Consider the following 24,921-nt stretch of genomic DNA (forward strand, 5'->3'; position numbering starts at 1 on the left):
GGGCAGTTCCGGACAGCTCAATAGTACGTCCCGCCCCCCCTCTACCCCTGAATACCAATTCCGACACTTTACCGAAAATCGCACCGCTACGCCGTGACATGGAAGTGCGTTACGCACAGATGCATGTGCAGCAATAGAGTGTACGAACGCTAGAATTCAAGCAGCTATAGAGTGTGCGAGGCAGGAGTTTCTAGCGCTTCGGCAGGAGATAATAGCCATTATACAGGCATCAGAGAAGCGCGCGCACTCCCTCTTCGCTAAGTTAGTCTCACGGTTTGAGTCCGTCGCTTCCCTACCAAATTCTCAAGCCGCACGGCCTCAGCCCCCACTCACAGGTGCAAGGGGGACGCACCCATACTCCCATCCGACCACTTCCTCTCACGATAATGATGGCATCCCTTAACCAGCAGCAAATCGTGGTATGGCAATGGAACTGCCGTGAATACCGACAAAAGAGGGGCTCCCTGCAACAGTACATTGCTATGTCCATTAACCAGATGCAATTCTCCTACAGGAGCCAAACTGCTCCCCTACTCTATCTGGTTTCAACTCTTTTGCAGGTAACTTTCCACTCGTTGGAGCCTTAGTTTCTAAAAACATCACATGCAACACTCACACTACAAGCGTCAATATTCCTCATCAAATCCTTGAAATTATCAACCAGGGCTAGAAAAGTTGCAGCTTCTATATATTCAGCGTGTATAGTTCTCCTCGCTCATGTACACACTCATTTCATCAACTCCTAATCAAATTTGGGCGTCTTGGACACACTCTTTTGTGCGCAGAGATTTCAACGCTGTGCACACAGTCTGGGGTTACCGCAAATCAGCAGCAAAAGGAACTAGGCTCTGGGACGATATATACAACTTGCGATACACTTTGCATACAGATGCCAGACACCTTACTCACATAGGGAACAGTGTCTCACAAGACACATGCCCCGACCTCACCTTTTCTAAAAACACAGGACCAGTAAATCACATGGTCCTCTTGACGAACTTCTTAGCAGTGACCACTGTATTTTGGCTACTATACCAACACTACACAATGCACGCTGTCCCGAGCGGAAGGTGCGTGTCACGGACTCAGTGTGGTTCAGAGAGCACTGAAGAAACCTTCCCAAAAGTCATAGTATGACAAATGGCTAGAGCCTATTTCTGATGACTAAAATGCGTGTACGCATAGTCTTTAGCCACAACCGCCAATCCAGACGTGGACCCAAACCTTCTGCATTTGTGGAAGGCGTGTAGAAGGCTCACGCGGCATCAGAAGCACCAAGGCCTCAACCGCAAGCTTCGTCAGGGTATTGACGAACTCTCGCAAGAGGCACAAGAATGCGCGCAGCACCTCGTCCGCAACAACTGGTGGCGTTTCTGCGAGCGTCTTTCAGGCACCCTGGGCACTGTGAAAACATGGTCAATAATTCGCACCCTTATAAATCTATACGCTACCAAAACACAGACTTTTCACCAACTAGATCGCTTAACACATATGCACAGCAACGATCCATCCGGCCTCCTCATAGAACTTCAATGAAGTTTCAACGCTACTGGTCCCATGCCAAAGTATCCTGACTATCCACACAAGGTGTAATCTAACGAGGAACTCCACACGGACGTAACGGTTGATGAAGTCATATCCATAGCCATGAAGCCATAGCCACAGAAAATCTGTAGCCTACGCACCTTACCTCATGCGTTGGAAAGTTAATGGAACACGTTCTCTTACGGTGTCTGCAGCCTTTCCTCAAGCGATAGTCATTCTTTTCGCACTCACAGTTCGGATTTCGGGCACATCTCTCTACGGAAACGTGCTTCTACAACTAAAGGACGAAGTTCTGGGCACTCCGTCGAGTGCCCAGACAACGGCCATCCTCGCCCTTGATTTAAAAAGAGAATTTGATAACGTGGCACAGGACTTGATCCTACAGAATCTAGCAGAGTCTGATTGTGGCAGCTGCATGCATAATTACATGCGTTATTTTCTGCATGACAGGACAGCTAGCATCGGGATAGGGCCTCACCATTCAGACACGATTCGCCATACATGTCGCGGCACTCCTCAGGGATCAGTTCTGTCCCCCATCCTGTTTAATATTGCCCTGGCAAGACTGCCAAAGCAGCTCGATCAGATCCCCGATGTCGCCCATGCAATTTACCCAGATGACATAACGATCTGGACGACGCGAGGCTCAGACGGGGCTATTCAGGATCGCCTTACAGCAGGCTGCCGACTTCGTTAAAACCTTTGCACGACAGTGCAGCTTGACCTGTACCCTTCGAAAATCTGAGCTTGTTATTATCCGGGCGTGTAGCATCACGCCGCCCCCTCAGATCGTCGGGCACGTGGATGGCGTTTCGGTCCCTCAGGTCGAGCGCATACTTGGCTATGCGCATACTTGAACGCGCATACTTGGCTTGCGCGTTCAAGCAAATGGAAGAGCGGACCACACTGTTTCTCTTTTGTCCCGACAAATTGAACAGATTCTCACCATAATATGACGGGTATCAATCAAGCTCAGTAGTATCGGTTACTTTTTTATTAAAACCTTTGAAACTTCTACATATGGTTACTAAAGACTAGGATAGCAACAGTTACTAAATGCTCTTAGCAACGACAAAGGTATTGACTGTTACCTCACTCGCTGTTACCAACTGCACTTACTAGCAGGGTTGTAACATATGTGACAAACCATTACTACTCCAAACTTTATAACTACCCTTTTTAAGAGTGTGTGTCCTCACCCACACTGATATTCTTGCTCCCGCCAGGAAGAGTTGCTGGTGCCAACTCTCGCTAGGGAACCTTTAAGCTACAGAGTAGTTTAAGCCAACTACAACTAATCCGCCGGACGAGCATGCGTCATGAGGCGAAAATCAGTTTAGTGGGGATGAGAGCATCACCATCAACTAAATTCGAAATATCTGTCCTGAATGTTTATTTTAACTGTTCCATTAACCCTCTGAGCAGCAGGCGCTTTTTTTTCTGTGGCATACATTGTCTTGTCTAGCTTGCCTTATTCCCTAGGCGTTTCGTGCATGATCCAGGTGATGTGTTTCTTTCTTGTGTTATGCACCAGCGGTGAGTGTTTGGGTTCGCCCCTTTTTAGGCCGCGTCTTTTTGTGCCAATCAATCAACCAGATATCGTGTTAAAATGAATTGGTGTAAAAAATCTGCTTGCATAATACTCTCCTTGGAAGCTTCTTTGCAATTCGCCATGGGGCTTTGGGAGTCACTCTTTAAGCTATGGTGCAGTCGTCACGAGTGCTTTTCCCAAAATATTCTTTTTTCCTTGGACACGTAGGTAATAACTATGATTGAGCACATATATAAGCAATGTGAAAGAAGCTGAAATCTTTGCACTGACGCCGTATTTCGTTCGCAGGGGAGGACCGCGTGGCCGAAGAGTTGCGTCGGCAGGTGCGAGTGCTGTGCTGGGTCATGACGCAGCCGCGTAACCACGCAAAGAAGGCGCGCCACGTGAAGGCGACATGGGGCCGCCGCTGCAACACGCTGCTCTTCATGAGTACACAGACGGACCCGCAGCTGCCTGCCGTGGCACTGAATGTGACCGAGTCACGGAACCACCTGTGGGCCAAGACGAAGGCGGCGTTCGACTACGTCGCGCGACACCACATGCATGACCACGACTGGTTCCTCAAGGCAGACGACGACACGTACGTGGTACTGGAAAACCTGCGGTACTTCCTGCATGGGAAGAACGCCTCCCAGGCTGTGTACTACGGCTGCCGCTTCAAGCCGTACGTCAAGCAGGGTTACATGAGTGGCGGCGCAGGCTACGTGCTCAGTCGCGAGGCGTTGCGCCGGCTGGCCCGACGGCGGCCGCAAGACGGCTGTCGCGCCGATGCTGGTGGTGCCGAAGATGTCGAGATGGGTCGATGTCTGCAGCGGCTTGGCGTTTCCGCGGGTGACTCGAGAGACGCAGTCGGCAGAAATCGCTTTTTCCCGCTCGTGCCCGAGAGCCACCTGATACCTGGGCAGATGCCCAAAGACTTCTGGTTCTGGTCCTACACCTACTACCCAGTCAAGGAGGTTCGTAGGCATCAAAGCTGTCCGTAATGCTTCTAGGGGTGGCATGATGCATTTAAACGTAGGAGCATCCGTCAGCACCACCTGTGGCCGAATGGCAACAACATTATTCTTTATTCTTTATTAAAAAAAAACCTTACAGGCCCCAGAACAGGGCATTGGGTAAGGGGGGGAGGAATCGGAATGGTACAGACAGGTAACGAACAGTTTACAGGCAGGATCAGTGTAAGAACAACGAAAAATATATATATATATATATATAAATGAGATCACATTTTAGGCTATACAGGGCGAGGTAAATTTGAGGGAATACAGCACTTGTTGATATGAACATGGCGACAGAGGGATACATTTTAAAATATAAAAAGACAAGGGGAATATAAATCACCGTTACGCAATGCACTCAGAATACAAAAACAGGGTCACATGGTGAACAGAGTGAGTAGCTGACGGCGAAATGTATCGGGATTAGATATGGAGGCTATGCAATCAGGGAGGTCATTCCAAAGACGAACGGCCCGAGGCAGTGGTGATGAATTGAATGCATTAGTTGACCCGTATATGCGCATGAAGCAAAACTGATTATGCAATCTGCGTGAAAAAGAGTGAGGTGTTTGAAGCTGAAGCCGCGTTCGTTTATTAGAGGTAATATATTTCTGGAACAGACAGAGAAGAGCAATATTGCGACGGCTATCCAATGACGGCAGCTGAAGGTCTGATTTAATTTGCGTTATGTTTGACGTGATGTCGTAGTTTCGTGATATGAAGCGGGCACCTCTATTTTGAATCCTTTCTACCATAATAATCAAGTAGTTTTGATGAGGAGACCAAATTGCTGAGGCGAATTCTGATATTGGCAGAATAAAGGTAAGAAAGGCTAGTTTTCGAATATTAGTAGGGGAATTTCTCAAGTTGCGGCTTAGGTAGCCCAGTGAACGTGATGCTTTGGCACAGGTAGACTCGATATGTGAGGCCCATGAAAGATTCTCTGTGAGAAGAACACCTAGGTATTTGTAGGAAGAAGTGTGGGAAAGTATGGTATTGTTCAAGTAATAGGAGAATTCAGAGTTTACGTGTTTACGGGTGAAAGACATTACCTCGCATTTTGTTAAGTTCAGTTTCATAAGCCACTTGTCGCACCAGTTACAAATATGGTTGAGATCTGCTTGAATGGTTAAGTGGTCATTACTGGAGTTTATAGAACGGTATATTATACAATCATCGGCAAATAGACGCATGCAAGAAGTAATCTCGGAGGGTAAGTCATTAATGTAGATTAAAAATAGTAAGGGCCCAAGGACGCTGCCTTGCGGTATGCCCGAACTAACAGAAGAAAAAGGGGACGCAAGATTGTTAACAACAGTGAACTGCTGTCGAAAAAAAATGAAGTTTCGAATCCAGGTTAATGTTAAAGAATCAAGTCGTAGAGCAGATAGCTTAGAGATTAGTCGGCAATGGGGTACACGATCAAAGGCTTTAGAAAAGTCAAGAAAGATACAGTCCGTTTGAAGGTTGCTGTTCATGTTTGAGTGTAAATCGGTGGTGAATTCAAACAGTGGCGTGTCACACGAAAATCCCTTTCTAAAACCATGCTGATTAGGAAAGAAAAAATTGTTCGTCCCGAGGTGATTGTACACGTGTGAACTGATTATGTGCTCAAGCATTTTGCAGGATATGCAAGTTAAAGATATGGGTCGATAGTTGTCAGGCGAGTGAACATCTCCAGTTTTGTGAATTGGTTTTATTTATCTTTCCTATTAACCAGTCGTCCGGTAGCATGCCAGATGTTAGAGATTGGTCAAAAATTTGGCATAATATTTTGCTTGATATGGGGAGGGTGTTCTTTAGTATCTTGGAATTAATGTTGTCAATACCGGCTGATGTGGATAATTTTAGGTTGTTAATGAGTGATCCAATGCCTCCAACAGTGACAGTAATGGGTTCCATATAGGCGGCGTCAAGTTCAGGAAAAGTAGGCACATTGTAAGAATCTTCCTGAGTGAAAACAGATGAGAAGAACCTGTTGAAAACAGAGGGGCAATCGGCGATAGGAATAGGTATTTTGTCAGTTCCATGTAAAGTAATAGTGTTAGTATCTCTGACCGGAGATATAGTTCGCCAAAATTTTTTTGGATTAGACTGAAGCAGGGACGGTAGGTCTTGCGAGCAATATTTATCTTTAGCTGAGGTTATTGCTGAGCAGTAGGTTTTCAAACAGTGTTTGTATGCCTGCCATGCCCCATCAGTGCGCAAGCGTTTAGCCCTGTTGTACAACCGTTTCTTCTTGTTTCGCAGTTTGCTAAGGGACTTGCTGAACCAGGGGCTTAATTTATCGTTGGTTATGGACACTAAGGGAACATTCTGATCGACTAGCGCTGTTAATTTATCCCTGTAGAGTACCCAGTTTTCATTTACGGATCGACAAATGAAAGTAGGTAGGAACTCTTTAAAAAAAATTGTTCTAGTTCTGTGTTAATGGCAGCGTAATTTCCTCTATTGTAATCGCGAATTCGTTTTGTTGTTTTGCCAGATACGGGCTTCGGGATGCTTAAATTAAGTTGGAGAAGGTTGTGGTCACTAAAACCGCTCACATTTGAAATTGAAAGTATTGTGTCAGGAGCGTTGGTGAATACCAAGTCCAGGGTATTGGAAGCACGGGTGGGTTCTTTGACAACTTGGAACAGGTTGAAATCCAACGTTAGATTTATTAGTTCTAGAGACGCTTGACATGAAAATGACATGTGTTCCCAGTCGATGAGAGGAAAATTAAAGTCATCAAGAAGATATACATGGTTAGATGGGCATGACTGAATGGCATGAGAGATGCTATCACGCAAGTCCCCCAAAAAGGAATGATCAGAATCTGGTGCACGTAACAAGCCCCAATTAATACCACACTAGATGACATAGACAAAGCTGCCCATACAATTTTGACGGAGGATTTCGAATCAATCCAATGCGAATGAAGCGTTTTCCTAATAGCAAGGAGTACGCCGCCACCGCGCCTATTTACGCGGTCGTTCCTATAAATTTTGTAAAGGTCGTTGTGAGGTAGTACTTCGTTATCTCTTATATCTGGATTCAACCATGTCTCCGTTAGTACTACTATATCTGAATCGCTATCATCAAGAAAAGAACAAAACGTGTCACGTTTGTGTAACAAGCTTCGGATGTTTGTGTACGCGACCGAGAGTGGAAAGGCTGCTTGGGGCACGAGATGCGGCGCGTGTGAGTTTAAGCTTACATCTAGCTATCTGAAAGATTGAGCAACTGTGTCATTAACGGCATCATACACATATACCTTCTTATCCAAGTGAAGCTTGTCAAGGACCAACTTGTACGGCTTGTCGAATGATCTGGCAAAAGCGACCAACTTTCTTCTGGCCACACGTGTTGATGGCGCAAAGTCTTCCCCAATCGAAAAAGTTGTTCCCTTAAGCTTACGAGCTGCAGACAAGATGCTCTGTTTGTCCCTGAATGAAGGTAATTTTGCTATAATGGGCCGTTTTTTTTCAATGGAAAATTTGCCCAGGCGGTGTACAAGTTCATACTGCACACTTGTAGTGGCAAGTTCGAGTTTTTCTGCGCAGAATTTGATGACTTTTTCTTCAGACGCTGCCCAATTTTCTTTTTCGTTGTCCTCTAAACCAAAAAATATCACGTTGGAACGTCTTAATCTGTTTTCTGCATCGTTGCATCTGGAAGTTATTTGTTGTAGCTGACTTGAGATATCATGCAAGGCATTTTGAGAAGAAACTACTTCAGGGGAAGCTGGATCGATTGCACCGGTTTCAAGAGCAGTTACTTTCGCTATAAGATTCTGGATTTTTCCATTAGTAGTTGCTTGTTCCACCTTAATACCCTGAACATCAAGCAAAACAGACTTCAGTTCAGTACGCAGTTTCTCAATTGCCCCCAAAGCCGATTCGAAGGCAACACCCTCTGCCTTACTCATCAGGCCGGGGTTCGATTCAACATCGCCCGCCAGCAAGAGCAGCAAGTGAACAGGGGAAGAAGATATGCATAATGAACAATTCAAGATATGTTTTTTAACGCAAGACAACTCTAATGGGCACGACACCGCAATAAGGCAGTAATTGTTCGTTTTGTAACACACGGCAATATTTTCAAATACATGCACATATATACCGTTTGAAGTGGACGGGGTGATGACCGTCACCGTAGTACTGCTCCATGGGCGAGTTGGTGCATGATAAGCTGGTATTGCTTTTGCGCAGCCTAGTCTGAGTGTGAAGAAAAAAATACTATACAATCAAGAAAGGGAAAAAACAGAGGACAGCGTTGTACTGTCCTATGTATTTTTTCTTGACCCTATAACATCTTTACATTCTAACTGAGCTGCGCTGAAGCAATATCATTTTACCGTAGCTCAATGGTAGAACACCGGACGCATTATTCGAAGGTCGCACGTTCGGACCCTGCCAGTGGCAAGTTACCTTTTCGTGCTGTTGTCTTTCTTTACAATTACGTCACAATATTTTCAATTAACATTCTCTATACCTTCCTTGGCATTATAGCTGTTATTTCTCAATGTTAGGTAGTTACTCTCACAAAATATCGCATATTTAGACATTTTTAAGTATTACTTTTCTTACAATCTGCAGACAATGCTAGTTTACACATTGTTGCACATTAATTTTGTGTTGTAGATGTCTTTTTTGTAACGCTAATATTTGGGTGTTACATTGTCATAAACTGTTGAGAACGACGGGCAATGCGATTGGCCCCACCGTGTTGAATATGCTCCATATTTTCGCCTCATAATTTAAGTACCTAAAGAGACAAAAATGTTTTTTTCTGGATGTAAATATGCATGAAGTTTCAAACACTGAATCAATTCTAAAATAACCACTTTAAGATGTGTGGTAATCTCTTGTGGGACCACCCGTTTGCAATAGCGATGGTTAGGAGACTACCTGTGATTATGTCTGCCATGTAACTAGCTGTCATCATGTTAATGAGAAATAAGAGATATTCATTCCAAGTAAAGTATAGGGGATGTTATAAAAAGTATATGTAATGTAAATATGAAAGAAAAGGGAATGAAAAGATAACTTGCAACCGGCACAGATCGCCCTTGGACCTTCCGATAACCTGTCTGATGCTCTACATCTGAGCTATGGTAAGGGTTGATGGTAGTGATGATGATGTCTCTTTCGCTGATGACACTCACCGAAAAGGGGATATGGCAAAGAGCCGAGTCATCCATCCATCCATCTAGTTTATGAGGTATATTAGATTTTTTTTTTCTAACAAAGCGAACGAGCCCTTCAGGGCACAGGGTAGGCCGTATATGTCCCATGTATTTTTGGTCCTTTTGAGGTGCCGCTTTCACAGTGACAAAAAGGAACATTCGCACAATATGTACATCAGTTTATTTCAAACATGCTACTTTGATAACTGAATTAGGTTTATTAAAATGTGACTAATATTCGAATTTTTGCAATTTTTTTACCACTAGGACCTACATTCTGACCTAATCGGCATGTATGAAAATTTGTAACACGAAAACAGATTGCGAAAACTTGAATTCTGCTTAGGGAACGGTAGGCATTTATGTGAAATACAGGGGAAAATAATCATCTGGTTAGCCTGTAATATAAGAAGTAAGAATACCAAAGCAATAAAAAAACTTGGTTGTGGTATAATCGAGTGTAAAGTTAGAAAACGGCTAGAAAGCGAGCACAGTTTGTCACAAACACCGTTAAACTATTCTATTTAGTAATCAAAAGCTTGGTGATTATTTTCAGAGTCAATTTTTCACTTTGGAGCGCGTCGTAATGATTTGCCTGCTTTCTTTGTGAGATATCATGCAACTATCCGCTATGTATTGTCGATTGTGGTCATTATTATCTATCAAACTATTTGACAATTTAAACTCTTGTCATACTGACATCAATAAATGCAACACCAATATCCAGTGTCCCAATGTTCAAGATTCTCATCTTAAACAAAGGCAACAAGGACTCTGTGATAAGATTCTCTTTAACCCTTGCAACGGGCAGTTTGCTATTAAGTCTAATTGCATCACACATAGTAGTCATGTGCACAACAGCATACCCGTTGTCACCGTGCACGTGATTAAGGATGCTGAAAAAGCTGAGAATTTCAGCAATCAAGATGTTGCTGGTTCAAGCGTTGCGCCTCACATGTCATTGACATTTATTCCTATTTACAATACAACTGCACTGGTTGCCGCGAAATTTACACTTGCTGGATATCTTCTTTACCCTCAGCATCTAAACTTATCGTCAAGCACGATGTGTGCGCGTGTGTGTGTGTTTGATGAAGTTGGAAGCTGAAAATGCTCAAACTAATGCGCTCAAAAGACGAACTGTGAATATAAAGGTGCACAGTGCCTTCAGACTGCCTTCGAAGTTACGTGACAGATTCCTACAAACAGATGTCTTTTGACAAAGATTTTGACATTCGTACATGAAGTTACATGAAGTGTACATGAACAGGCCGTAAGCACAAAGCACATACGAGGAACTTGAGCTAGGATGCGTTTTGACTCACTACTTGTTTTTGGAACAAAGTTACTTTGACCCACAGAAAATGCTGTTTGATAAAATCACGACGGTGGAAAATATGCACAAAAGAACAGCCTTGTCACATTGCAAAGAAAAAAGTTATATTTTTCCGAATTCAGGCCTACGTTGTGCCCTTAAATTTACGCTGTTGTCAACCAGGGTGTAACCGCCAACCGTGATGTTCGTGCCACAGCAGTAATAATGGGCCCTGTTGAACCGCGTTGATGCCAAACAAGGTACCGCACAAAAAAAACTATTTTTTGGTTTTGCGCTACAAGAAAGAATTCGAGATTTCGCATTTCGCATGTTTTTCTTTCTGCCATATGAGATCATGCCTGTTGTCCCTGATGTACATAATTCCGTTCAGGCGTACGCTCGATCACCAGCACACCTGTAGACCGGTTGAAGTTGCTGGCTGTGTCCTGAATGGGCAAGGATTACCCAAAAAGCCGCTTATGGCAATTGGCTTCTAGGTGGATGACGCGGACATTTTCAAATTTGATGCGAGTGTACTTCTTTCTGGCTACAACTTGCGCACGCCGTTTTTATGTTGCCTCAGGCTCTCGGTGAAGTTTTATTGCTTCCCCCACGAACGAAGTATTATAATCAGCACGCGGTATGGAGCAAAGCAGCCGTCGCGCTTTCTCTTCGGGTGGTCTGTATGGCACCAAAAGGTGCAGGTGTCAGCATTTCACCTGCTACAACCCACTTCCACGAAAGCATGTCTGTTAGTTGTCTCATGCAGACTGCAAGACATTTTTCAGGCTTTTTGTTTTAACGTTCCTACCCACAGGTTGTCGACGGTTCTTAAAGGGCCCCTAAATCACCCAAATTGAGTGCCATGGGGAAGTTGTGTACGAGGGTACCATGACCACGGAGCGGTGAGAATTTTTTGTACTAATGTTGTAATAGCAAAGTTAGAAGCATTTGATTATCGAAACGCGATGATCACCTCTTTTGCTCGTTCATCGCTACTCTCTGGTGGCATCCTTTCCCAAAGCCGCTTCGGCCTCTCGCCGGGCACTCCTCCCAATCTCTCGTGGCATCGTCTTCATCGGTGCGCTGCTCGAAACCGTCTACTTCCGGTTGCCGTGACTCCGTCCCTCCGTCGACTCTGTCAACAGCGTGCTCATTGGCGAACTGTGCGTCTGTGCCGGTGTGGACCCTGTAACACGGGCCCGCAGTAGCTGATTTGCAAGCGTGCACATGCACGTGGTCAACACGACGAATAACAAGCACCGTGCACAGCTGCTGGCAGGCTTACCGGAAGTCGTAGGCACTCGCTCAAGCAATCACAGTACCAATGTGCTGCACGTCAGAGATTCAATGTTTTGATGTTACGCAGAGGCCTGAAAGGCCTGTAGAAGAAGGGGGATTGTTTCTTGGAATTCTTCGTGGGGCGCCAGCAGCTCATTGCGCAGCCACATGAGGAATCCTTGATCGCGTCGGCATTCTACACATGATGTGTACATTTACTTGAAATGTTTGAAAAAGCCATTCAAGAAATTTCTTTTCTTTATTTCCGCAAATAGAAATGAGTTCGCCTGTGCTTTCCATGCTTCGGGAAGCCGACAGCAGTCCGATGTTGTGATAAACGAATTTCTTTGGGTGAGCTCTGGGAGAAAGGCATCTACAAATGCAAAAGTGCCGGTAGCGTGGCACCATACGTTAGCGAAAATTGGTAACGTACGTTAGGCATTACAGGTACGAAATCATAACGAGCACGTAACTAAGATACCCGAAAAGATTACGCGTTATTGGTAAAGGCGTTATTTGCAACGCGTTACCGCCATCACTGCATCGGGGTTGGCCAGATAGAATTGCGAATCGTATTTAGGCATGGGTTAGTGCGGCTGGGGTGTAAGTCGGGTGTTTTTTATATAGAGCTTGGAACATCACTTTGGAGTGGGTTATTTTTTGCTTCTGCTTCATTTCTTAACAGTGAGCACTCTTAGCCACATCGTCTGCATGCCTGTTACCGTTGATGCCGAAGCGGCCTGGTAACGACTGAAAAGTCATATTATGTTCTTTGTAATGACTGAAAAGTTATATTATGTTATTTGTGTTTCCTGTCACTTGCTGGTACAAGTGTCTGCTTCCTGCTTTATTGGTCTTGTGTTCTGCTATGTAAGGCAGCTAGAAAGAGTGGGGGGATGCGACTAGTGAACTTTAGAGCCAAACGAAATGCCAATCAAACAATATTCGAATAGTTTTACTAGTAAGACAACGATCTCTAAAGCAGGCCAAAACTAGTAATACGAAAATGTTCAGAACATCTCTTGCATTCTATACCAATTTGTTTGAAATCAATATTTGCAAAGAAATCCGCCTGGTAAGGAACAGACATGAAGACATTTAAAACAACACGCTGAAACTTTAGCACGCGAGAGCCCAGAAGAAAGGCGCGCTCCTGTGGACGCAGAAGCATTGTAGGAAGCAATACGATTATCAGAGCAGTCTCACGAAGCTTTGGAAAAGAAGATTGTTATCGCCTTTCTCGAATACCTATTCACAGCAATAGGTGGCGCCTCTCTGACTGATTTCTGGATCAAGATGAATACCCAGAAACAAGTACACTTTATCAACATCAGCCACCAAGGTGCACTAGTTGTGCATTGTGCCGTGACAGTGGTATCTGACCTTTATTGGGCAGTGTATGTTGATGAAAGACAGTTACAAAACCTAGGTTCCTCTGTGCTTCCTATGACAGTTTTTGATTTGAGAGTGGTTCACAAAGTTCCACATATAATGAACTCCCAACTAGAAGTTCGGATGAAGCGTGTTGTGGCACTCCTGGAGCAACTGTCATCAACAGCTCTCCCACAAGGGTGGCAAGTGCAAGCTGTGAAATGTGTGTCACAGCAGCTTCAAGTTTTTCTCACTAAGGTATTGACTTACCCAGCTAACTTCCTGGTGTTCTGCAACCTTGTCAACACCTTATCACCGCACGCATACTGATTATTCAGGAGTAGAGCGAAATGGAAGCCGCCAAATCCACAGACAATAAGACGACATTTTGCCTCTTACCAAGCTAGCTCGCCCAGAGAGCAACAAAAAGATTCGTTCCTTTCTTAGACAAGGAGGGCAGCATCAACACTAAAAAAACGTGAGTGCTTTGTGACACTTATGATGGACAAGTTCTACCTGCAGGCATCCTTTCAGTATAAGGGTGGTTATGTCACGGCTGTAGCGACAGACAATGAAAATGTGGCGGAAACACCATATGTCTTCATGATACAAATCTTGTTATCATAAAACAAGGATGTTGTGCATATACTTACTGTAGCACAAGTAGAAGCGAAGCAGCTGCACGAATTTCTCGATCTGCTGATCAGGAAACTAGAAGACATTGAAATCCGTGTAGTTGCTGTAGTGTCTGACAACAACTCGATCAACCGAAAGGCTGTCATTTCTTGCTGATTCTCCGAGAGTGACCTTTGTGTACAGCCACCCGTCAGACTCATCAAGTTTCTTGGTTTTTATTCTGGATGCAGTGTATATCTTGAAGTGCATACCAAATAACTAGACGAATCAGTGTAGTGATGGAAGGTGCATCTTTTTTACCAATTTCAGTGCCCTCTCATAAAACCCATCTGTGCTTACAACCTCCTTTAACGCACTATGGAAGTTGCATGAAGGAGAAAAAAGTGAGCTCTTGTGACTTGCTTCAACTTGGTCCTACAAGTCACTGAATTTATTCTAGAGTGACAGAATGTAAATCTAGAACTGAGGGTCTTAACAGTTCAACTATTGCAGCCTAAAAAGCACCAAAGTAACACTTGAGCATGAAAGAGGTATATTGTACTTTATTAACGTTGTTTTGACATAGTGTGAATATGTCAATATCAAAATGCCATTCAAAGACCAGCGTCTTCGAGACCCATTTCAAAAACCCATGAGTGCACAGCAATGCCATCAAATTGAGTACCTAAACAAGATTGTGGATTGGTTCAATCACTGGCAGAGCTTGAAGCACGATGCTGGCCAGTTAACTCGTGAAATGTACATAGCATTGGGACATGCCTCACATGCTCTTGCTGAGATTCCAACGTGTTGCATTGAAGAAGTCTTGCAGTGAATAGGTTTTGTAGTGAATAGGTTTTGCTTGGGAAATTTCAGGCTGGAGATTTGAAAGGCAGGTTTGGCAGTTTGGGATAGAGGCAGCTGTCTGGTGTGCAATATCACGTTCTGAAATGTCAGGTTTGTGAATCCGAGCAGAAGCTGAGACTCCAGACTATACGTGATCTTCCCACCTTAGATACCATTGCTCCTTGCATTCCTACCACTGATTTGGAAGTCCTTGTGAAGCAGTTTGATGTTGCAGTGATGCGCGATGATGTGAAGCAGAAGGAAAAATTCTACCAGCTATTACGTTTGTAGCAGGTAATTGTGCATATGCTGCAGTGAAGATACTTGCCTGCTGTTCCTGCCGAAAAAACTTGACTGTTGAGAATCGGAGCATTGAACAGGAGCATGAGGCATTCTAATAGCTAATGCAACGCATGATGGACTGAAATTTCCTCAAGCGGTAGTTGCACATGCAGTGCTCACATTGAAAATTGTCCTTGATAAGCTGAGAAGCCCCTCTCCGCACCTGAAGCACGCATCACAATTTTTTCGCTTGTGCAAAACAAAACCACGTTTTGTAAACTTTGCGACCTCCCTTTTTGAATGCAATGAAGACTTGGATATCTGCCATGGTGGCCACTCTCCTGAAATAGTCTTAAACTATGTTCTCAGAGCAGGTGCCAACACGCTATAGTGGGTAAATAATATCTGAAAAGTTGAAAATAACGAGCTGAATAAAAGCAAGGCTGCGAAGCGAAACATCGTTGAAAATAAAAGAACTGAAAGCAAGGCTTCGAAAGCTGGGCACTCTTCAAGCATATTTTTTTTTCTGATCACTTGTTTTGCCTGTTGGTATATTAAGGATCATCAATAAACATGTCTCATAACGAAAATTTCAGCCTCTTTTCAACTGTAAGAAATAGCTGTGCATGCTGTGAAAATTTCTACAGCGCATGAAAAGCCAGTGTTTAGTTGAAACATACTGAGAATATTCCGCGATTCACATGTTCTGTGCTCTTGAAGACGGCCCAAATAAGAACATTATTCCAGAAAAAATGTCATTTCGAGAAGAAAGCCATTGTAGCTTCGGGGAAAGACAACGTTTAGGCTGATCTCACTGTGGTAACGTCATGCAGCCATGCGCAGGTCTTCTTCTAGTTCTAGATAGTGTTGGCAGTTCAGGGGGCTTGCGTTGAGGAGGACCGCAAGCGGATACATCAAAAAAAAAGCTTGTGAAAGTCCCGATGCAGATTCGATGTAGGGTCGTTCCCAAGGCATTGGTGCGTGGTGCTGTCTCAAAGCAAAGTCATCATTTTGTTGTGGTAGTCAGTGCTATCAAGTAGCACTATAGCGTTGCTTTTGTCTGCAGGGACCACACCATTTTACAAGGGCTATTGTTCTGAAAATGCTTGATCGCTGCAGTTTCTGCATCAGAGAGAGACGACAACGACAGTTTTATTCGCTTTTATCGTGATCAGCGTGTTCTTTTATTACTTTTCAAGATTTTGTTTGGAAGAAATATTCACAAGCTTAAACAAAGGCGCATTTAGATGACACTTAGCTGACAAGAAAAAAATGCAACAAATATTGAAGTGAGCAGCAACTGTAAAGCGACCGCAGTATTTTGTAACTGCAGTCAGAAATGTTTCAGTGACAACTGTATTCAAGGCGGTGCTTTTCGAACAGCTTTTACATAAAACTGATAATTAAATATGAAGCAATTTCTTGAGCTCACATCACCCCAAATTTCAAAGCGAAGATACTTCATTGCTGGCACTGTTACGTCGGTGACAAAGGATTGTTAAGCGAAACACCTTCATCCGGTCATCAATATGGCGTGACTGCTAGCGTGACTATCAATAGTGCTTGACTGCTGACCCGCCTGTCGCGAGATAGAATCCCGGCCTGCTTTTATTTTAATGATGTCATGCTTTTGGAACATTACACTCCATGTAATAATATTAAACACCATTTCGCCTCTGTTGAAAAAAACTTTCAAAGGTATTTCAAGTTCTTTCATGAGCTATGTAGTCTAGCAAAAACACACATTTATATAGAACTCGTCACACAAAACACAATAAATTTGTTATTATTATTATTATTATTATTGTTATTATTAATGTTAATATTATTATTATTAATAATATTATTATTATTATTATTATTATTATTATTATTATTATTATTATTATTATTATTATTATTATTATTATTATTATTATTACGGCTCCATGCTTGAAAGCCAGCACACGACTACAAAAGACATACACGGTACTGCGCCTATTCCCTTGAGCCCACGTATAGTGGGTGCGTAGCAAATTCGTAAAGATTTCATGCGTTAAGTGTTTGAAATACGCATTATATAGGAACAGGATGTCCTATTCCGTTCGACTCCTAAAGGCGAAGCTTTAGGGTTGCCTAATTTTTTGCTCATCTTAATGCGATTCCTTTCCCGACATGAAACCTACCTAAGGCAAGTTTGCGAATAAGTCCTAAGCACCGGCATGACTCAGTAGTAGAATATCAGGCTGGCACACAGCAAACCTGGGTGCAAGCCCCACTGTGTCCTTGGTATTACGTTTTCTTTATATTTAGTGCGAATATGGTTCTGGACACTGGTGGTAGACAACTACGGTGCCGCGCGCGACCCGAGTTGGGATCTCATAACAGCTTTCACTGCAAAATCTGCAGAGCTATAGGGACGTGAGCGAGTGGGTGAATGTCTACTCGTTCACGCGCTTGTTTCTGTCGAAATTGCGGGAGCGCTGCCACGTCGCTCTGGCTCACTAAAAGCGATGGGTGCATCTCATCGCCTCCCTTCAATGGTGGACAGTAGCGAAAGATGAAATTATGCTTCCCTTCGCTTTATTCAGGTGGCAGTGTGGCACCATACCCGCCTGAGAAGCATAGTTCAGTCAACGAGTGTTGTTTCACCGGTAGTGTTCCGATAGCAGTATATTTTCACTGAAGATACACGAGACTATAATGAATGTATTGGAATTACAGATACTTGCTTTTCGAGACCTATCGCAACACAAGTACAAGGTACCTAATTGATATCTAAGATTGTATCTAAGGTAAACTTGTATCTTCCGTTCTGTCTAGCCATTTATTACTAAGCATGAAAGCTGCGACAAGTCGTGCAGACGCAAGATTAGCACTATCACAGCCAGCGCAGTATGAACATTAGTCAATAACGGGCGGATAAACTAACCTAATCTGTGCTAGAATGTGGAAGAAAATGATTTCGTTGTGAGGAGTGGCATGTCGGCGGGGCCTCAGTTAATAATAAATTGCTCAGCGCGAAACAGTGTGGGTATATATATATATATATATATATATATATATATATATATATATATATATATATATATATATATAAGGGAAATAAGTGTATACCTAAGGGCTCGTTTTTCCATGTTTTAACACAATATTAATGAGATATAACAGACACTAATGCCAAGGAATGTACAGGGGAAGTTATTAGAACCAATGGAATGTAAATAAGAAGAAAGAAAAGTGGATGAAATATATATATATATATATATATATATATATATATGTATGTATGTATGTATGTATGTGCCCTGATGGAGGCTGGTCCCCAGCCATAACGTTGGCAATAAAGCATCGTTTTTAGTTTGCGCGTCCGCTTCATTTGGTGACTTATAACTCGACCGAATCCAAAAAGACTTTCAAGAAATATATATATATATATATATATATATATATATATATATATATATATATATATATAGATACACACACCCGTCTTTTGGCTAATTCCCAAGAGTGGCTGTGAGCCAAAACCTTACGCTTTATGTGTGCATCTACCTGTCGTAAACCCTGACAAAGACCGGTCCCCCGATAGAAACCGTTAGAAATAAAATAAGACAACCACTAAGTTGTGTCTCATCTCTCTCTTTCCCCTTTTTTTAGGGGCGAAGCTCCTTAGGGCGTGGGCTGTGCGTCCCCTGTAGCCTGTATGTAGCCACCTCTAGTTTAGTTCTTGCAGTGTTCACTAGATGGCGGTACCGTCCCCTGTATGTAGCCACCTCTAGTTTAGTTCTTGCAGTGTTCACTAGATGGCGGTACCGTCTCCTGTATGTAGCCACCTCTCGTTTAGTTCTTGTAGTGTTTACTAAATGGTGGTACTTGTAGCTGATGATGAAAAGATGCAAGATGTTATAAACTAGAAAGCGGTACTTGTAGTTGATGAAAGACGCGAGATCTTATAAAATAGGAATGATGTCACATATGGCGCATGTCATTGGTTGAAGGCAATCGTTCGATTTAGTGCGGCGACGTACGCTAGGGGGAGCGATGTGATAAAATCGAGTGGGCAAAATGTACAGAGGATTCATGGTTTACCAGGTTTACCTCCGGAGCTTCGCCCACTCATCATCATTCACTTCGTGGATATGGCGGAATTTTTTTCTATTTAATGGGCACTTCCCTGACTTCTGTCGTTACGCGATCTCGCCCAGATTGCGGGTTAGTTAGCCGAACACACGCAAGTTGACCTGCATGGTAAGCGCGAGCTATAACTTTTTGAACGTATTCAGTAGGTGGACACATCGAAGGAGGCACTATCCTGTCTATAGGTAACGTTGGATTTCGGCAATAGAAAGAAATAAAGGCCGGCTAGTGGAGTGACGAATTATAGACGAACGTGAAAAAAAGGCAGTGCTGCATCCAAATCTTGGTGGTTGGCAGACACGTACATTGCCAGCGTGTCTTTAATGGTTTGGTTCATCTGCTCCGTCAAGCCATTCGTCTGCGGGCGGTACGCCATAGTTAGCCTATGTTTTGTAGAGCAAGACATTAAAATATAATTGATGACCTTAGAAAAACTGCCTGCCATGGTCCGTTAAGACCTCCACGGTGCTCCGTGCTGAATAATGGCTTTGTGGAACAAGAAGTCGGCTATGTGGGTTGCGCGGCTGGTGAGAAGTGCTCGAAAGCAAACCTTGTGGCAAAGTCCGTGGCAACAGCGACTCGTCGGTTTTTTGCTTCTTTGAACCGCCGGCACTCCCTGATGATGTTGTCTATGGCAGAGCAGTCCTTGCACACAAGCAAATGAAAGGCGTCATCCGCGATGCCTTTGAGAATGTGGCTTATCTTGTGAGCTCCGGGCTTTTGGCCGTCAACTTGCCGGGACAAGGCTAAGACATCTTGTCTGTACACTATGTATGGCTCCATCGAAGTTTGGGCACAGAACGAGAGTTTTTTTTGGGTGGCTCGTTTGCGTGCAATGGGCTTTCCAGAAAGGTCTTTCAATTTTTGTTTACATACGTACCAGCTGGTCAGCTCCTCCTCGTGCGTGTCGAACCACACACTGACCGTACCCCTGAGGTAGTAGCTGATATTTTTGAGCATCGATGTGAGATCTCACTGATTGGTCTTACTGGTGTGCTAGTAGTCGCCCAGCCACTTTTTCGCGTGCACCTTATCAGTTCCGCAGAAGGGGCCAGGGTCTCGTTGGTGGGTCACAACAACGTGGCTGGGTGCATTTAAAATACCCGGCGCTGAATCGGTGGAACTGTTTGTCGACATGGTTGTCTATCCAAAAAGATGCCTGCAGCGAAGCTTCGTGATGTGCTTCGGCTGTACCTCGCATCTCCGCCAAAGATGTTACAGAGAGACGACAAAAGATGAATATACGTACAGTATTACACAGTCGCAGTGGCTTGGGGAAAAAACAAAACAAGAAACAACCAAGATGGGGAGAAGAAACCACATAGTCCTTCACTTGTTCTTCCTCTATGTAAGCGGTACATATCAATGTATATATTCGGAGCCACCTGCTTTTGACCAGTCCCCCAGGGTGAAAAGTATTTAAATACCTGTAAGAGATTATTGTCACATTTTGTACAACAAAAATAATGTTTTTTCTATATTATTCTTTACATAAATGTTTAGATGTATGGTGTCAGTAAAATGCACCAGCTTACGTCTTCTTCTTTTTCATGCTCGGCTCATACTCCCCACAATATGTAGTGAAAGAAACAATAACAAACTCCGAATAAATGTTCTGGAAAACATCCATTCAGCGGCATTCTGTGAAAATTTTTCACTCTGAAATATTGTAGTGATGCATTGCTTTCAAGGTAATACATGAGCGCAGTTATTGTGTAATACACTTGAGGTGGTCGCCAAAATGGCTTGAACCCACTGGTGTTCTTATCACACCTGGTGTAAGAAAGGGCTTGATGAGAAACAAATTACACCGTAGGGCATTCGTACAGACAGTCTGAACCATACCATACCTAATGGATATGTCCTTTTTTTTGCATTCATCTCGCATGTAGCGGTGATATTTTTATCTTGTTGATTGTGGCTGAACAAAGCCGCATTTAGACTGACCCTGTTGAGTGTCCCTCCTTATGCTCCTGTGGAAATTGGTCAAACTGATCTTGATCTTGCGTTAAATTTACGAGTTGCATATTTGTTTTTGAACAGAATCTGGCAGCTTCTACTCTGAAATTGTCATACTAGATGCAATCTAAGCGACACAGAGCTTTGCAGGAGGATGATAAAGCTGTGAAGCAATAAGGACTAGCTAAGTGAAAAGTCCTACAAATTAACAGAATAGAAAGTTGGGCGAGTTGGTGTGTATTCATATTAAAAGAAAAGCGGCGCACAAAAAGACGGAGACAAAGAAGAGAACCACACACAGCGCTGCACTCACAACTGAAAGTTTAATCCGAGCAACAAGAATTTAAAAAGTAATAGCCGCGCATGACAAGTGAGGTACAACGAGATTAAATGATACGCTCATCAATAAAAGTGAACTCTTTTTTGTGCAATGTAACCGAGGTCTGGCTTACGCAAGCATCACGTAACTTGTTAATATGATAGGCTTCAGACACCTCACGGGTGAATTGATCGTGGTGCTTAAAAATAATAACAGTGTTAGACAGATCAGGTGTGCACCCACACGTGGCACAATGCGAAACCAAATGGGAAGGCGTGCCGTTATGCAAAGAGAGATAGTGCTCCCGCAACCTTTTATTGACACAGCGGCCCGTCTGTCCCACATAATGAAGGCCACAAGATAAAGGAATGCGGTACACCACCCCCACAACACAAGGCACATACTTATTTCTATGGTTTACGGCACATTTCTTTACATCTGGCTTGTCCTTCTTGTCTAGCTGATTTGACACCAATGCACATATTTTTCCCAATTTATTGGGTGCCCTAAAAACCACATCAACTCCGTAGCGGGAACCAACATTTTTTAACCCATGTGCCAGTTTATGCATATAAGGAATTGCTGCGAACTTCATTTTTTCCCGATTGATTTTTCTAGCTGCACGTCCTTTTAAACCACCAATTAACTTATCGCAAACAGCCACAATTATGTTAGGGGGGAATCCTGCTTCCTCTAGTCTTGCAACTTGTTTAGCAAAACCCGAGCTCAACATATGCCTGCACGATTTTTCTAGAGCGGATTTAAGACAGGTGAAAGCGATGCCCCTCTTTACCACCTCTGAGTGGGCTGATCCAAAATTAAGAATTGGTTCCAAAATTAAGAATTAAGAATCGGTCAAAGGTGGTAAAGAGGGGCATCGCTTTCACCTGCCTTAAATCCGCTCTAGAAAAATCGCGCAGTCATATGTTGGGCTCGGGTTTTGCTAAGCAAGTTGCAAGACTAAAGGAAGCAGGATTCCCCCCTAACATAATTGTGGCTGTTTGTGATAAGTTAATTGGTGGTTTAAATGGGCATCAGCTAGGAAAATCAATCGGGAAAAATGAAGTTCGCAGCAATTCCTTATATGCATAAACTGGCACATGGGTTAAAAAATGTTGGTTCCCGCTACGGAGTTGATGTGGTTTTTAGGGCACCCAATAAATTGGGAAAGATATGTGCATTGGTGTCAAATCAGCTAGACAAGAAGGACAAGCCAGATGTAAAGAAATGTGCCGTAAACCATAGAAATAAGTATGTGCCTTGTGTTGTGGGGGTGGTGTACCGCATTCCTTTATCTTGTGGCCTTCATTATGTGGGACAGATGGGCCGCTGTGTCAATAAAAGGTTGCGGGAGCACTATCTCTCTTTGCATAATGGCACGCCTTCCCATTTGGCTTTGCATTGTGCCACGTGTGGGTGCACACCTGATCTGTCTAACACTGTTATTATTTTTAAGCACCACGATCAATTCACCCGTGAGGTGTCTGAAGCCTATCATATTAAGAAGTTACGTGATGCTTGCGTAAGCCAGACCTCGGTTACATTGCACAAAAAAGAGTTCACTTTTATTGATCAGCGTATCATTTAATCTCGTTGTACCTCACTTGTCATGCGCGGCTATTACTTTTTAAATTCTTGTTGCTCGGATTAAACTTCCAGTTGTGAGTGCAGCGCTGTGTGTGGTTCTCTTCTTTGTCTCCGTCTTTTTGTGCGCCGCTTTTCTTTTAATTCTTACAAACTAATATTTCGAAAAAGAAATACCAGGCAGCACCCCGAAAAAAAATTAATGGACCTTAAAGCTTTACTTTTAAGAGTTGAACAAGATAGTGATGTGCTGTTTCTAGTGCGTACTTCAAACACTTAGTGCATGAAACATTTTTGAACTTGCTATGCACCCACTACGTGGCCTCAAGGAAATAGGCGGAGTAGTGTCTGTGCCTTTTGTTGAAGGTGACTGGTTTTAAGCCACGAAGCCATATGATTATCATTGATAACCACATGTTCTGATGCCAGCTGGCAATAGGCGCTTGCACCACACGGAATTACTGCAAGATTTCATGTTGCATTGTGAAGCCTGTACATAGGACGCCTGTTTGTAAAGCATGAAAGTTCATCACCATCATCATCAGCCTGACTACGTCCACTGCAGGACAAAGGCCTCTCCCATGTTCCGCCAGTTAACCCGGTCCTGTGCTTGCTGCTGCCAATTTATACCCGCAAACTTCTTAATCTCATCTGCCCACCTAATCTTCTGTCTCCCCCTAACCCGCTTCCCTTCTCTGGGAATCCAGTCAGTTACCCTTAATGACCAGCGGTTATCCTTTCTACACGCTACATGCCCGGCCCATGTCCATTTCCTCTTCTTTATTTCAACTATGATATCCTTAACCCCCGTTTGTCCCCTAATCCACTCTGCTCTCTTCTTGTCTCTTAAGGTTACACCTACCATTTCTCTTTCCATTGCTCGCTGCGTCGTCCTCAATTTAAGCTGAACCCTCTTTGTAAGTCTCCAGGTTTCTGCTCCGTAGCTAAGTACCGGCAAGATACAGCTGTTATATCATCATCATCATCATCATCATCATCATCATCATCATCATCATCATCATCATCATCATCATCATCATCATCAGCCTGACTATGTCCACTGCAGGATAAAGGCCTCTCCCATGTTCCGCCAGTTAACCCGGTCCTGTGCTTGCTGCTGCCAATTTATACCCGCAAACTTCTTAATCTCATCTGCCCACCTAATCTTCTGTCTCCCCCTAACCCGCTTAACTTCTCTGGGAATCCAGTCAGTTACCCTTAATGACCAGCGGTTATCCTGTCTACGCGCTACATGCCCTGCCCATGTCCATTTCTTCTTCTTGATTTCAGCTATGATATCCTTAACCCCCGTTTGTTCCCTAATCCACTCTGCTCTCTTCTTGTCTCTTAAGGTTACACCTACCGTTTTTCTTTCCATTGCTCGCTGCGTCGTCCTCAATTTAAGCTGAACCCTTTTTGTAAGTCTCCAGGTTTCTGCTCCGTAGCTAAGTACCGGCAAGATACAGCTGTTATATACCTTCCTCTTGAGGGATAGTGGCAATCTACCCGTCATAATTTCATAGTGCTTGCCGAATGTGCTCCACCCCATTCTTATTCTTCTAGTTACTTCAATCTCGTGGTTCGGCTCTGCGGTTATTACCTGCCCTAAGTAGACATAGTCTTTTACAACTTCAAGTGCACTATTACCTATCTCGAAGCGCTGCTCCTTGCCGAGGTTGTTGTACATTACTTTCGTTTTCTGCAGATTAATTTTAAGACCGACCTTTCTGCTCTCCATGTCTAACTCCGTAATCATGAGTTGCAATTCGTCCCCTGAGTTACTCAGCAATGCAATGTCATCGGCGAAGCGCAGGTTACTAAGGTATTCTCCATTGACTCTTATCCCTAACTGTTCCCATTCTAGGCTTCTGAAAACCTCCTGTAAGCACGCGGTAAATAGGATTGGGGAGATTGTGTCCCCCATGAAAGTTACTTTCACTGTAATTTCCAGCAGAGGAAGTTCTTTTC

General features: G+C 43.6%; 1 protein-coding gene across 9 annotated transcripts in view; it reads left to right on the top strand.

Moving 5' to 3' along the window:
* LOC119177760 (glycoprotein-N-acetylgalactosamine 3-beta-galactosyltransferase 1) overlaps nucleotides 1–24,921 on the top strand; it is a 442,569-nt gene that overhangs the window by 416,167 nt on the left and 1,481 nt on the right. For all 9 annotated transcript variants that reach the window (XM_075865846.1, XM_075865795.1, XM_037428946.2 and 6 more), the window contains one exon: nucleotides 3,386–4,053. In XM_075865846.1, the coding sequence (XP_075721961.1) occupies nucleotides 3,386–4,053 (668 nt within the window). The remainder of the gene's footprint in view (nucleotides 1–3,385; nucleotides 4,054–24,921) is intronic.

The sequence above is a fragment of the Rhipicephalus microplus genome, chromosome 1 (assembly GCF_043290135.1).
Source record: "Rhipicephalus microplus isolate Deutch F79 chromosome 1, USDA_Rmic, whole genome shotgun sequence".
Taxonomy (NCBI): Eukaryota; Metazoa; Arthropoda; class Arachnida; order Ixodida; family Ixodidae; genus Rhipicephalus; species Rhipicephalus microplus.